Source organism: Belonocnema kinseyi, chromosome 5, assembly GCF_010883055.1.
Source record: "Belonocnema kinseyi isolate 2016_QV_RU_SX_M_011 chromosome 5, B_treatae_v1, whole genome shotgun sequence".
Classification (NCBI taxonomy): domain Eukaryota; kingdom Metazoa; phylum Arthropoda; class Insecta; order Hymenoptera; family Cynipidae; genus Belonocnema; species Belonocnema kinseyi.
The window spans coordinates 4,360,542-4,374,993 of NC_046661.1; the positions used below are offsets into that span (position 1 = coordinate 4,360,542).

Below are 14,452 nucleotides of genomic sequence, written 5' to 3' on the forward strand. Positions count from 1 at the left end.
TCGGAGTTCCACACAGAAGCTATTCTTCGTAGATTTTTAGATTTAAATAGTTGACGGCCAACACTGTTGGACCGGAGTTTAGGGTTTCGAAGATTCTTTATAATATAAATTTGTCTAACTGAGACTGAACGGAGACTGAGTGGTTTTAGAAGTAGGGATTCTTCTTGGTTCCCATCAGCGTTGTCAATCAATTAAGTAGAAGGGTGGTAAGACCTTAATTGTCCAATGGGCGTTGAGAATTATGTATATGCCCATATATGGAGGATGTCGCAGTAACCCTAATGTCTTGTATCCCTTCCAAAGCACCATGGGGGTAATTAATGAGATAGCCAATCAGTGATTAGGAATCTTGATGTGCCTAAATATGGAGAATGGCGCAGTTAACAAAATATATGGTATCCCTTCCTAGGTGTCCAAGGGTAAGCTATTATGATGCGTAGAAGAGCGTAAGGTTTGCGTGCGTCCAGTTGGTTGTGTGTGAACGGCTCACCTTCCTATAGCTGTTATCTTCATTAAGCTGTTTATTACTTTTAGACCAAAGATGCTGGTCTCCGTCATAGAAATATGTAGGTCAGAATGTCTAAAGGATGTACATGTGGTGTAGGTACCCGCATTTTGTAAACGTATGGGACTGAAAATCTTGTCTGTTTTCAGTCTTGGCTTGCTGATTAATTTATGGCTTTTCAGTTAGTCTGTAGTCTGCTGGTTTTGTTAGCTATACGAATATTTATGTTTATCGCTTATTTTTGTTTACTGTGATGTGTACGTGCTTATAGGTACCAGCATATTGTGAGTGTATGAGATTAAAAATGCAGCTGCCTCTTCTGATTTCCTTGTCAATTAATTTATTGCTTTTTAATTAACGTGCGCTTGTTTTTTGTGCAAAAGATGATGCGTCGATTTTCTTTTGCTGTTAGGTTAACCTTACACTGTTGCGTCGTTTCTTTACAAATCTGATCTTCAAAAATGATTTTAAGAATACTAGGTTTTGTTTACAATAACAATTGGATGTTGAATATAATCCTTTAACTTGTTGAGTTATTATTAAATATAAATGTTATGTAATTATAATCGATTGTTTATAATCATTTATTATTTTTATCAAAGTCGCGGTACTCTACGCAGCGTATTTTAAATTTATGAACGCATGCTTGTGAGAAAGAGGAATAGATGACGTGGTTTTTTTTAAATAAATATATTGTCACGTCCCGCGACATTTATAATAATAATAAATAATTATAAACAATCGATTATAATTACATAACATTTATATTTAATAATAACTCAACAAGTTAAAGGATTATATTCAACATCCAATTGTTATTGTAAACAAAACCTAGTATTCTTAAAATCATTTGTGAAGATCAGATTTTTAAAGAAACGACGGAACAGTGTAAGGTTAACCCAACAGCAAAAGAAAATTTACGCATCATCTTTTGCACAAAAAACAAGCGCACGTTAATTAAAAAGCAATAAATTAATTAACAAAGAAACCAGAAAAGGCAGCTGCATTTTCAATCCCATAAGTTTAGAAAATGCTGGTAACTACACCGCATGTACATCATTTTGTCATTCTGACCTATATATTTCTATGACCGAGACCAGTATCTTAGATCAAAAAGCAATAAAGAGCTTAATAAAGATGACAGCTATAGGAGAGTGAACCCTTCACACACACAACCAAAAGGATACACGCAAACCTATAGCTCTTCTACGCATCATAATATCTTACCCTTGGGCACCTAGGAAGGGATACCATATATTTTGGTAACTACGCCACTCTCCAAATTTGGGAACATCAAGATTCCTAATCACTGATTGGCTATCCCACTAATTACCCCCATGATACTTTGGAAGGGATACAAAGCATTATGTTTACTGCGACATTCTCCATATGTGGACATATACATAATTCTCAACGCCCATTGGACATATAGGGTCTTACCACTCTTCTACGTAATTGATTGACAACGCTGATTGAATCCAAGAAGAATCTCTATTTCTAAAACCACTCACCCCTACGGGAATCTAAGAAGGGATCTTGTGAATAAATACAGCCGATTCGCGAGCAGAAGTCAGTTTAGTACCATTTTCAGTTTAGTTTGTTCCTGTTTAGTCGATTATATTCCAGCTTCAGTCTTTACTCCAGTCTCAGTTCAGTCTCAGACAAATCCAGATTGTAATGAATCTTCGAAACCCTAAACTCCGGTCCAACAGTGCTGGCCCGTCAACTATTTAAATCTAAAAATCTTACAAGAATAGCTTCTGTGTGGAACTCCGAGTTGAGAACACCTGCCACAAAGGGACAACGTAGCCCAGATACGCTGACCTTGCCATCTCAATCTGCAGAGCCATGTTCAGCGCCATCCGCCCCCTGTGGATACTCATACAGGGTTCCAAAGAAGGACGGGCTCAAGGAACGAGAAGGCGAATTGTCTACTCTCTACAAAAAGGGAACTTTGTAAGTAACCCAATGAATCAAATGACTTGAAGCAATTCGGAGGTTTATCAGGAAACGTTTATCAAATCTGATCTTTATATGTAAATTCTCTTAATACTTGAATAAATATTCATTATTTTATATATTATAACATATTTGATTTATTTATTGTATTTGGTAGTTATCCTCATCCCAGTTTCCTAGTTTATTTAAAACTAGATTCTAAAAGGAGGAACCACTTTGAACGAAACAAAATACAAGGTAAGTTACTTCTCGTAGGACGTAACAGTAGTAAAATGAACAATTACCACAAAACGAGTTTTGACCATAAAATTGAATTTTGGCGGCTATGATAAATTTCGCATTTGAAACATTTTCAGAAAGCTACCTAAACAAATGAATTTTTGTCCTGAAAGATTTCGAAAAGTCCTGAATTTTTTTCCACAAACGCGAGACACTCTAGGTATGTTTTCAAGTATTTTTCTTTAACATTTAGTATTTCACCTATGCCTGAGGTTATAAAAGTAGCTTTTATGAATACCAAAAATATTTAATTATTTATATTATAATTTTACGAAATATTTGTTTTTTCGTTTATGGGGTGCCAATTCATTATTTCTCACGCGGATTGCATACATAGATAAAATCTTAGTCAATTTTTCATATTTCCCTGAAGCTGAGCAGGTAAGCCGAATGACAGTAACTGAAACCCATCGCGAGGGTGCAATAAAAATAGTTGGAGATTTTCTGTCTTTGTCGCTGCTAAGTTTCTCGCTCTAACAGGTCAAAAATTTTACCAACGGAATACTACCGATATTCGGGTATGAATTTGTAATTATATTAGCCAGGGGGCACTAGACTGTATTTCCGATTTTCTTATAGATGTCGCTGCAGTCGTTGATGTACTCAGCCAAACCTACCGTTTCACCTTAAAGAGTCACATACTGTTACAAATCTGTCACAAATTCGTGGTAAGCAATCGCGATTCTTCGCTCTCGTCCTTTCAGAATTATGGATTCTCTATACTATTAATCGGTACTACCTGCATGTTCTTTCACTTGTACCTTTGCATGTGGCTGATGGATGAACATACATCTTTAAGGGCATGTGACACAGCTAAATACCTATATTACTGACCTCACTTTTTCAGTTCACTGAATGTTTTCTTAAATCTAATAACTTTTTTTATAAATAAAATATCGAGCTGAAACTTTGGAAAATCTATTAGAGTACAATAAAGTACGTTTAGGTACTGCATTTTGGTAGGAACTTCACTGAAAATTATTTTATCTTTTTTCTGAACCTCGACATTTTTTGAACGTTCCAACTTTTTTTATACATAAAATATCGGTCTCAAACTTTGAGAAATGCAAGAGCCGAAAGAAAACTACGTTTAAGTACAAAGCTTAATAATAAAAGATGTAAGAAAATATATTTCAACAATCAATTCTAACGGCATCAGCCGGTAACGTTGTACGCGAAAATACGAAACCTGGCGGCCACTAGACGAGGCTCTAGAGAGTTCGTATTTTCGTGTACAACGTTGCCGGCTGATGCCGTTGGAATTGATTGTTGAAATATATTTTTTTACATCTTTTATTATTAAGCTTTGTACTTAAACGTAGTTTTCTTTCGCCTCTTGCATTTCTCAAAGTTTGAGACCGATATTTTATGTATAAAAAAAGTTCGAACGTTCAAAAAATGTTGATGTTCAGAAAAAAGATGATATAATTTTCAGTGAAGTTCCTACAAAAATTCTGTACCTAAACGTACTTTATTGTTCTCTAATACATTTCCCAAAGTTTCAGCTCGATATTTTATTTACAAAAAAAGTTCTTAGGTTCAAAAAAACATTCAGTCAACTGAAAAACTGTGGTCGGTAATATAGGTATTTAGCTGTATCACATGCCCTTAATAGATTAATTTAAGTTAATCTCACGCGTGTCCTCTTCATCCATATATTTCAATTTATCTTCGAATTAATCGTTTTGTAATAGATTAAGATTATGAATATATTTGCATGATAACAGTTATAATAGTAATTAGTTTATAGTGGCAGAATCTGCAATTACATCCTCTCATTGACTGAGCATATTGTTAAGTTATCGGTATTCTCTTGAATTCTCATCCCTTCATGGTAACAATTTACGTATCTTGTAGTTTCTATCTTACCAGCCGTAGCACGGTCACCATAGTTAGGTTAAAAATCAGAGAAAATCGGTAATGCGCTCGTTTATAATTGGTGGCATTACATGCTTTTATATGGGTTGATGTAGATTATGCCTATTTTTAGGCGTTACATTGAAATTGTGAAATTTTGGGATGTAACACCTGACTACACTTTTTGAAGTGAAATTTCCCGTTCATCAATTTCCGATCTCAAACAGAGTCGTTTTAATTAAAAAACAAAGAGTGACCTTGATATGACCTTGATGGTGATGGTCAAGGTCACTCGATGGTCACTATTTAATGTACATTGTTTAAGTAAGTAAGTAGAGTAAGAGGATGATTTTCACAAGCCAACTTGCGAAAAAATTTTCAGACCATATTGAAGTTTAAATAACCTTGATACGTCCATCAAGGCCACACCTCGCCTATGACATGACTACACTTTTTAACGTAAAAATTTCCGTTCTTTCGATTGCCAGTCTCTAAAATGGACCATTCCATTTAAAAAAGCGAAAGTGACATTGAAATAATCATGGAGGTCATTGTCAAGGTCTAAACTAAGGTCACCACTGGATTCCTCGTTGAAATTTACTTTGAGAATGACCACAACCTTCTCCAAAAAATTGTACCTAAGGATTTATTTTGCTGTCTCGGAACTTTGTGGATACCCTGTATATGATACAGTTTAAATTGAAATAATATCATACTGGAGATATCGCGAATCTCTTGTAGTAGCCAAATTTGAATTTGACTTAATATTGCGCTTTCTTTATGGTTTTCAAACGTTTTTTCACAAATAATCGATAATCGGTCATTTAACAATACCCAGTCATCTGTTGATTATTTTTAAATAATTGTAAACAATTTTAATTTGTTTAAGCATTTGTTTTTTCAGGTAATCCGCAAAATGAACGTAATTTCTAGACCGTCATAGTTCTTGAATTAATTATAACAATGTCATAATTTTTTGAAATAATTTATCAATTATATTTATATTATATTTAAACAAATAATATTGTGTCAATAATTTGAATTTGTTTAAAATTAATTAAATCTAGCGAAAATTTGTTGAGGTAAAATTTTTCTATTGCTTTTTTAGGTAAACTATATACTTGAACAAGCACGTATTGTTTACATAATTGTAAAATTATTTTAAGAAATTATTATATTGTTATCATTGATTAAAGTACTCGTGACGTCTATAAAATAGGTAAAATTCGCGGCTTACCTGAAAAAATGTTTAAACAAATTGAAATCGCTTAAGCAAGTGAAAACTAGTTTAGAAATGACTGGGTATTCTTACGCTATTGATTAATGATTATTTATAGGGATCCATAAGAGTGGCTTAGAGTCATTCACCCTCAATATTTCTAATTGATTCTTATTCTCTAATGAATGAATGACCTCTAAATATGAACTGATTTCGCTCGAATTTGGATTAATTTTTTTTCGCATGTACACAAGAGTGGGGGTGGGGGTGAAAGTAGGGAAATTATAAAAAAAGATTTCACTAAGTATCAATAAGCACTAAACTTATGTACAGTTTTTGATAAATAATAATATTGAATCTTATTTTAGAGAAAATACGGTTTAAACAATTTATAATTTTTTGAAATACCAAAAACAAATTATCTTTGTTTTTGGATTTGGTTACTGGGATAATTCTTTACAATTTTTTCCAAAATATTTAACGTAAAATTAGTTTGTTCTGAAGGAAGAAATGCATCACTATTTCTTTAATGTAAATAAGTTTTGCAAAATGAGCATCATTAAAAATTGCAAAGTTTTGGTACAGGAAACTTGAACAGCTATGCATAACAAGTTTTTTCTAAATTTGAAATGATGATTTCATTCAAAAAATCAAAACACATTGGAATCCCACTTTACCGGTCATTTTGGGGATACTCTCAATGATCTTCATGGTAAATCGGGACTCTTTAAACTGTAAACAATCAGGACTTTCCACAGTAAAAAAACCTTAAAATTTAATTTGTCTTACTTTCAGGATTTCCTTAAATTCATTAGATAACGTAATTTATGATATTGAGGTAAACGTAAAGTCAGCCTGTCTTGGCGGATAGTAATTTAAGGTCGAAAATGAACGTAAAAGCCGCAATACTATTCAAAATTTTCATATTAGCTATATTAGCGGAATTTAAGATTTTCTTCTTACTGTGCGTGAACCACTTCTGTTAGAGTTTTGTCCCAAAAAAATAATTTTTTGTATTTTTGCCATTTTATTTTTATAATATCATAATGAACTGTAAATAAAACTTCGAAATTGCCACTGATGCGAATTTTAGAGACATTTGTGGGCTTTGTGCTCGAAAATCAAACTTTATTGAAGTACATACATATATACTTACATATATACATATAGTCAAAGATCCGACATAAAACGACCTTCACCCGTTTACTTACGCAATTAAAAGTATTTTATATATATATGTTAAAAAATATATCGCGAGTACGTTGCTTACAGAATTTCAATCAAGGCTATAATTAATTAAAAAATTAAAAAATGGCTTTTTAAAATAAATTGCAATCGTTCGTTTTAAAAACAAACTATATACTAATCGAAAGTATGAAGCTTATAGAATATGCGAGCGTTGGGTTGCCAATTTCTTGCCATCATAACTATTGGGTTGGTAAGTATAAACAGGTAAGTCCATACTAGTATTTTGCACCAATCTGTTTACGCAATAAACCTTATATCAAAATAAAGATCATTTTATTGCGAACTCGATGACATAATGTTGTCTAGGAAAATCAATTTTGTAGTCCGGTTGTCGAGTTTTAAAACGCATGTTGGTCTAGTAGAATCTTTATTATTATTGGCTAATTCTTTTGATTAATATTTAAACAAATAGAATTTGTTTAAATAATTTTTGTAGATCAACACTGTCATTCCATCGACCCAATATTATTTTTTGATCAAACAATGTTGATAAGAATTCCACTAATGAAAGATTAATAATTTTCAATTAAAAAATTATTTAAACAAATTCCATTTATTTAAACAATTAGAAATTACTAAACCAATGTTAATTAATATTCCGCTAGACTAATAATAATAATTATAGGGGAAAACACAAGTTTTCGAAATAAAATTATTTAAACAAATTCCATTTGTTCAAAGAATTAAAAATTAATTAACCAATGATAATAAGTATTCCACTAGACTAATATTAATAATTTTAAGTAAAAAAATACAAGAATACAGTATTAAGAAGGTCCATTTCATAAAGAATTGACATCTTTTGATCTCATGCCGTCCAGCAGACGGAATGATTACGGCAAGGAATTTAAGCGACGTATATAACGAAAAACAAAACGTTTAACATCTATGTACGGAGAGTCTCTCAGAAAATTTAATAAATCTGATCAGTAATCAACAGACATTTTAATTTCCACCTACAAGAACATGAAATTTAATTCTCTGTAGGTCTCTATACTTTCCCGTCCTATTTTTTCAAACCCTAAAAAATTATTCTAAAAACTAAAAAAAGTGATTTTTCCCCATGCATTTTACATTCGTTTTAAAACTCGACAACCGGAATTCAAAACAGATTTTCGCAGACAACCTTATGTCATCGTGTTCGCAATAAAATTATCTTTATTATGATATAAGATTTATTGCGTAAACATATTGATGCAAAATACTTTTATCGACTTACCTGTTTATACCTGCCAACGCAATAGTTATGGTGGGAAAATAATAGACAACCCAACGTTTGCATATTCTATAAGCTTCATATTTTCGATTATTATATAGTTTGTTTCGTAAAGGAACGATTGCAATTTTTCAAAAAAGTAATTTTTGAATTATTAATTAATCAAAACCTTGATCAACCGTTTTAGGTAACCTACTCGCGATATATTTTTTAGCATGTTAACTTTGATATAAAATACTTTACTTTAGCTTTTATTTTTTTTTTTACTTATTTTTTTCAGCTTTTATTTTTACTTTTTACTTTAGCATTTTAAGTATTCTGAGCGATAACGTATTCCTGTGAAAAATTCTTTTTTGTGGCACCTGCCTTCACTTCTTTTATAATTTCATATTGATGTGCAAACGTTTAAGGCTTTCTTTTGTTTTTCTACGACATTTTTGCAATTTGTTTTTGGCTTTTTGTAATGCATAAACGTAACTGCACCTAACTCAGTGGTCGGAAAACTTTTTGCTCAATTTTAAGGTATAGTCAGGCTCCACCCGACTTAATTTTTTCTACTACTTTTCGGTCTATTTATGTACCTTAGTGTGAGTGAACTCACTCCAGCAAGGGTATTTTGTCCACAGGCATGTCAAAGTAAGGAAATTTTAAAACTTTTATTTTTTTAACTAGCGATTTGAAAATAGCATTATCAGCATCTAAGATTTTTTCTGATTCCAACGATATATTACTTGCCTAGAAAAGTTAAAAATTTGGAGGAGTTTAATATAAAAAAAAACATCAGCTTTACAGTCAATTTAATACTATATACTTCTCAATTTTTCAACCTTTATATACAAATTACATGTCTTTGGAATCGGAAAAATATGGAGATTCCAAATATATTACTTTTAGGTCACTGATTGTAAAATTACGATTTTTTTAATCTCACATTTTTTTCCCATTTTCTAACAATGGACCCCTGCGGAAAGGGGTTGGTCTGGCCAAGCCAATATGAATAATACGATCCGATTAACCGCAGAGGGTACTGAATGCTTTTTTCATACACTCCTGCTTTGTTGTGCACTTGCTCCGCAGACCTTGCAGCGTCTCCCTTTCTCTCTCTCTCTCTCGCCCCCTGGGGTCACCTTATCCGGCATATCGGGATCCGCGTATGTGAGACTCTATCACAAATATAATATTCTTATTGATATTTCAAAAAGTTATAACTTGATAAAAAATGATTTTCTCTTAAGATATGATACTATATTATCATTTTTGTCGAAAACTGTACACCTAAAATATTTGCAAGTATTTCTGAAAGCAAAGACAGAGTTGCGTTTATAATGAATTGTAGAAAAATTATTTTGTCTGTCTTACGGCCGCGTCAGAATAAAAACAAATTAGAGCTATCAATTCAACTCCATTTATTTTAGGAACAAAAATTAAAACTTCGTCGACGTTTCGGCATCACTGCGTGCCCTTTTCAGAGTATCTAAATAATAATTATAATAAGCTAATGCATAATAAAAATAAATATAAATAGGTTTAAAAAAGTTATTATTTATAAGTTAAAAATATTTTTAAAATAATACCTTAGTTTAAAACGACTTGTCAGCGAAATAACAATCATTCCAATTTTGGAGTCAATACGTGTCAATTTTTTTTGTGTCATAATTAAAAATAGTTTATACATTATTAAAGTTTAAAAAAAAGTAAGACTCCAAACAATTATCGAGGATGAGTAAAAAGAGAAAGCCTCATAAAATTGAAGAGGCTTTTTTCAGCAATTCATTATTGCATTGACGGTCGAAGAATGGTTTGATTTGGTATTTCCAAATCTTTACATCGTTGCGTTTATAGTCAAAAGTCAGATTACTGATGTTTGCGTCACAGCGATGTGGGGGGGAGTCCTTTTCTGTCGTTATGGTAGCATTACAAGTAGAAGATTGTGTAAAAATAATCCAAAAAGTATTTCTATTTTTAACATTTTTAACTTATGGTAAACTGAACTTTGAGAAAAATATATATTTAACCTTTTAAAAACGAAAGAATTCTCAAGTCGCACATTTGGATTGCATCAGGATATAAAAATATATTTTTTTGATTAGAATTAAAATACTAAAATAAGCCCCAAACCTTTTTTTTTCGAAAAATAGAGTTAGGAATTAATTTGCAATACAAGAAAAAAAACCTGAAACTTAATAGGGAAGCTTAACCGATAGTAGATAATGGTACGTACTACAATGGATAATAATAATTAATTATCACCACAAATAAAAATAAAATAATCAATTCTAATCTTAATATATTAACAAGTATCGTGTTTGAACTATTAATTACATTAAAGTAATTATTGTACTTACGTAACAAAAACAATAGCTTTTATCTACATTTCAGTGTAAAACCAGGAAACTCACATTGATATTACAGTCAAACTCGGAGATTGTCGGTGTTCTGGGGCTGACCATGAACCTTACCTAACATAACGGAACCCGTCATAGTTAAACTCTGAGATTCTCTGAATGATTATCTCCGGGTGTGCTACGTCCGAGTTTGACTGTATTTACCTCTGATACCCGCATTGATATTGGCAGATTTTTATACAGATTTTGAGATGAATTGTTATACTTAGTTTTTTTTTTATTTTATGGATTTTTATGGCACGAACTTTGTAATATGATTAATTCTCCATTTTTGGCCAGATTTAATGATCGACATGCTTGGAGTTTTGGCGAATTACAGCATCACAGTAAAAGAACTGAAGCTCCTGTTTGGTGCAATGAAAGCAGTCAAAGGAAAGTGGGTGAGTACGAATTTTTTGCGACCATAATAGAATGGAATTTATTATTTTACTTAGTCCGAAGGGTATTGGAACTCATATTTTTACTTTAGCTATCTCAAGAAACTACAATCCGAAAAATATTTGTCATGAAATACAAAAAAAAAAAAAAAAAAAACTTAAAAGTGGGACGATGGTCGTGGGGGCTAAAGCGTAGGCTTTGGACCCACTCCTTCGGCTTGCGAGTTCGATTCCCGCCTCGCACTCTGGAAGAGTCTCGGTGGCCCATGCGGTGAACACTAGCCTAGCAAGGAAGTTGTTCATCTCCGGAGAATCGTGGGACCGGTACCTCTAGAGAAAAAGGTTTTCTCTAAGTACTTAAGGCTGTTGCTCCTGGTGGTTCGGAACCCACCTTAAACTGTAGGTCCTCCTTCCACCACCAAGTAAGTGTGTGGAGGGTGTGTAAAGTAATAGAGAAGATGTAAGAAAAATTTAAACCCTTAGGGGATACATTAGAAGCTTCCATTCCAATGATTATACAAAAAAACTTGTTGCTTTAACATATTTTTTTCCACTTCACTGAAAATAACTTAAAAATTAAGAAAATAATTTTTAATTATTTCTTTGAAACCAAAAATGTCCTTGAATCGAAAGAAATTTCTTTAACTGAGTACGACTGAAAAAAACTGTTTGATTCCAAGAAATCGTGTTCGAATCAAATAATATTTTTTCTGAGTGTATGAGGTTTCTGGGGTAAGTAACCTCTGCAAGTTTTATGATTGTTAAATAAATTGCACCGTTTGTTACGAAGACATAAATCTTCTGCTTTTAAGTTTGTCTTATTTTAATTTCGATTTTTTAATATTACAGCCACGACATTCGGCAAAATTATTAAACGTCCTTCGTCAAATGCCGCAGAGAAACGGACCTGACGTCTTCTTCAGTTTTCCAGGCAGACAGGGATCAGTGAGATTTATTTCCATTTTTTACATATATTTTGGAATTTATTTATGCAAATAAACTCTATCAATAACAGACTTTACAGGACAGAATGCCTTCACAATAGGGAAACAAAAATAGTTGGATATTATTATTCGGTACTATAAATTTAGTTCACATTTAAGTGGAAAAACAAGAAAAAGGGGGAAAGATTTAAATCAAAGAAGACTCTGAAGCCTGTGATAAATAAATAGAAATTTTTATAATTTATAGACTAAAGAATAATCGTTTAAATTGACATCGAAATTTATTTTTAATACTTTCAAATATGATGTTGGAAAACTGAAAAACTTTCTTAGAAAATAAACTTAATTTTTCACGAAATCCATAACAAAAATTATTGCTGTTTGCTACTTTTACTGAATTATATTTTTCAAAAGAAAGTCTCTGTCAGTTGTGAAGAACGGATTAAAACATTTTTTTTTTTAATATGTTAATAACAAGTCAAGAAAGTGTTTTAAAGCATTGTATTTTTAGATTTTTGATAAAATTTTGACATATGACGGAGTGAAACTATTTTTATCAACAACTTTCAAGGATACTGGTTGATTAATTAATCGTTTCTCATTCGTTAGGCGGTATTGCTACCACCACTCGCGAAATGGCCGTATGAAAGCGGCTTTACTTTTACGACATGGTTCAGATTGGACCCAATCAACTCGGTTAATATCGAACGAGAAAAGCCTTATCTGTATTGGTAAGTTCAATTTGCATATTTCGCTTGAAGTTTAGATTCCTAGCTACAGAAAAATGTATTTTTTATGCCAAATGTCATGTATTTGTACAGTACGGCTAGGGAAATACGGGAATTGGATGCAGTGACCGAGTCTTTTTATTCGATTGTAGTAAAATGAATAATATTACAAATGTTTTTATATTTCATTACGCACAGTTCATAAGGAGGATAATACATGTGATACTGATAGTAACTTTTCTTGTATATTTTAAAATCTTTGAAGTGTTTCAAATTTTTAAATCTGGTGTACATTGAAACTCGTAAACTGATATGTATCTGAAGTTGTAAATATATATTTTTTTTTTCATACAAAAGAGAAAGATTTACGTTTTAAAACTCAAATTATAATTTGGAATTTTGGAATGACTTGGAATTATGATTTGGGAATTTCGAAAAAAATCGGTAAATCTTAATTTAAAAAATAAATGTTCTAAAAAGAATTATCATAGTTGGTTCGGGGAATTTTGTAACATAGTACTAAAAGTCCTATGTTATACCTAAATTAAAAAATAAATGTAACAGGGTTGCTAGAATACCTGCAAGACCTAGAAATGTCATGGAATTATGGAAAAGTTATGTATAACCTAGAAGTCCAAGGTCAGTCCAACGCTATTTGAAGGCAACCCCTGACACTTGACTGAAAGCGAGAGTTTGGTGTAATTGGAAAATCGTGATATTGCTTTTCTTTTCTTATAGAAAAGCTATTTCTTTTATTATTGTTGGTAATTTATGAAATTGTGCGATTTGGACAATATCCACCAGGAAACAATATAATGTGCCGTGATTGAGGTTAGGTTGTATTGTTATAATTCTTTACAATCATTAAAAATATTTCGAAGTTTTTAAAATTGACTAAAATTAATTTAAATCTCTTAAAATTCATATTCTTTAATTCTCATATTCATCATATTTTTTAAAGTCACTAAATCTGTCTTAAAATATGATAAAATCGCTTGTGTATCCTAAACCTAAAACTTTAAGATCACTAAAAATGTCATATAATCTCTTTTAATCCTTAAACCTTTTTGAATCATTTTTGAATTATCTTGAAATCTTTTAAAAATAAAATTTTTAATCTCATGCAGAAAGTAAGATTTCTTGAAAATCCTCAAACTCATTCGGTTTTTTTTTTAACTTCCATTAATTTCTTTTTAATGATTTAAAATGTTTCAAAATTGACTAAAATGAAAATCCTTAAATTCTTTGATTTTTTTCAATCCTTTGAAATTTCTTAAAATTCATTAAAATCTTGTTTAATAGCTTTTTAATAACTCGCTTGACATGCTTGAAAATCACTAAAACTGTCATATAATCTCTTGTATATCCTTGAACCTTTCTGAATTATTATTCTGTAAAATTTCTTGAAAATAATTAAAGTTCTTTAAATTTTGTTTAACCTCCTTCAACTTCTTCAGAATTATTAAAAATCTTTTGAAATAAACTAAAATTAATTCAAATCCTTTAAATTATCTTAAATTTCCGTTATTTTAAATCCCTTCAAATCTCTCCAAATCTCTTCAAATTTATTGAAATCTTTTTGAATAAGTTTTCAGTAACTCGCTTAACACTCTTTAAAATCACCTAAACTTCCTTAGAATCTTATAAAATTTCTTTTAAATGCATAAAACTTTTTGGATTATATAAAAAGCACATTGAAAATCATTCAATTTTTC

At 31.3% G+C, this 14,452-nt stretch overlaps 1 protein-coding gene across 1 annotated transcript in view; it reads left to right on the forward strand.

The window, feature by feature from the left end:
- Positions 1–14,452, forward strand: part of LOC117172865 (neurobeachin-like) — an 825,867-nt gene that overhangs the window by 561,813 nt on the left and 249,602 nt on the right. Inside the window, exons 4-6 of the mRNA XM_033361129.1 lie at positions 10,968–11,068; positions 11,915–12,010; positions 12,619–12,740. Of these exons, the coding sequence (XP_033217020.1) occupies positions 10,968–11,068; positions 11,915–12,010; positions 12,619–12,740 (319 nt within the window). The remainder of the gene's footprint in view (positions 1–10,967; positions 11,069–11,914; positions 12,011–12,618; positions 12,741–14,452) is intronic.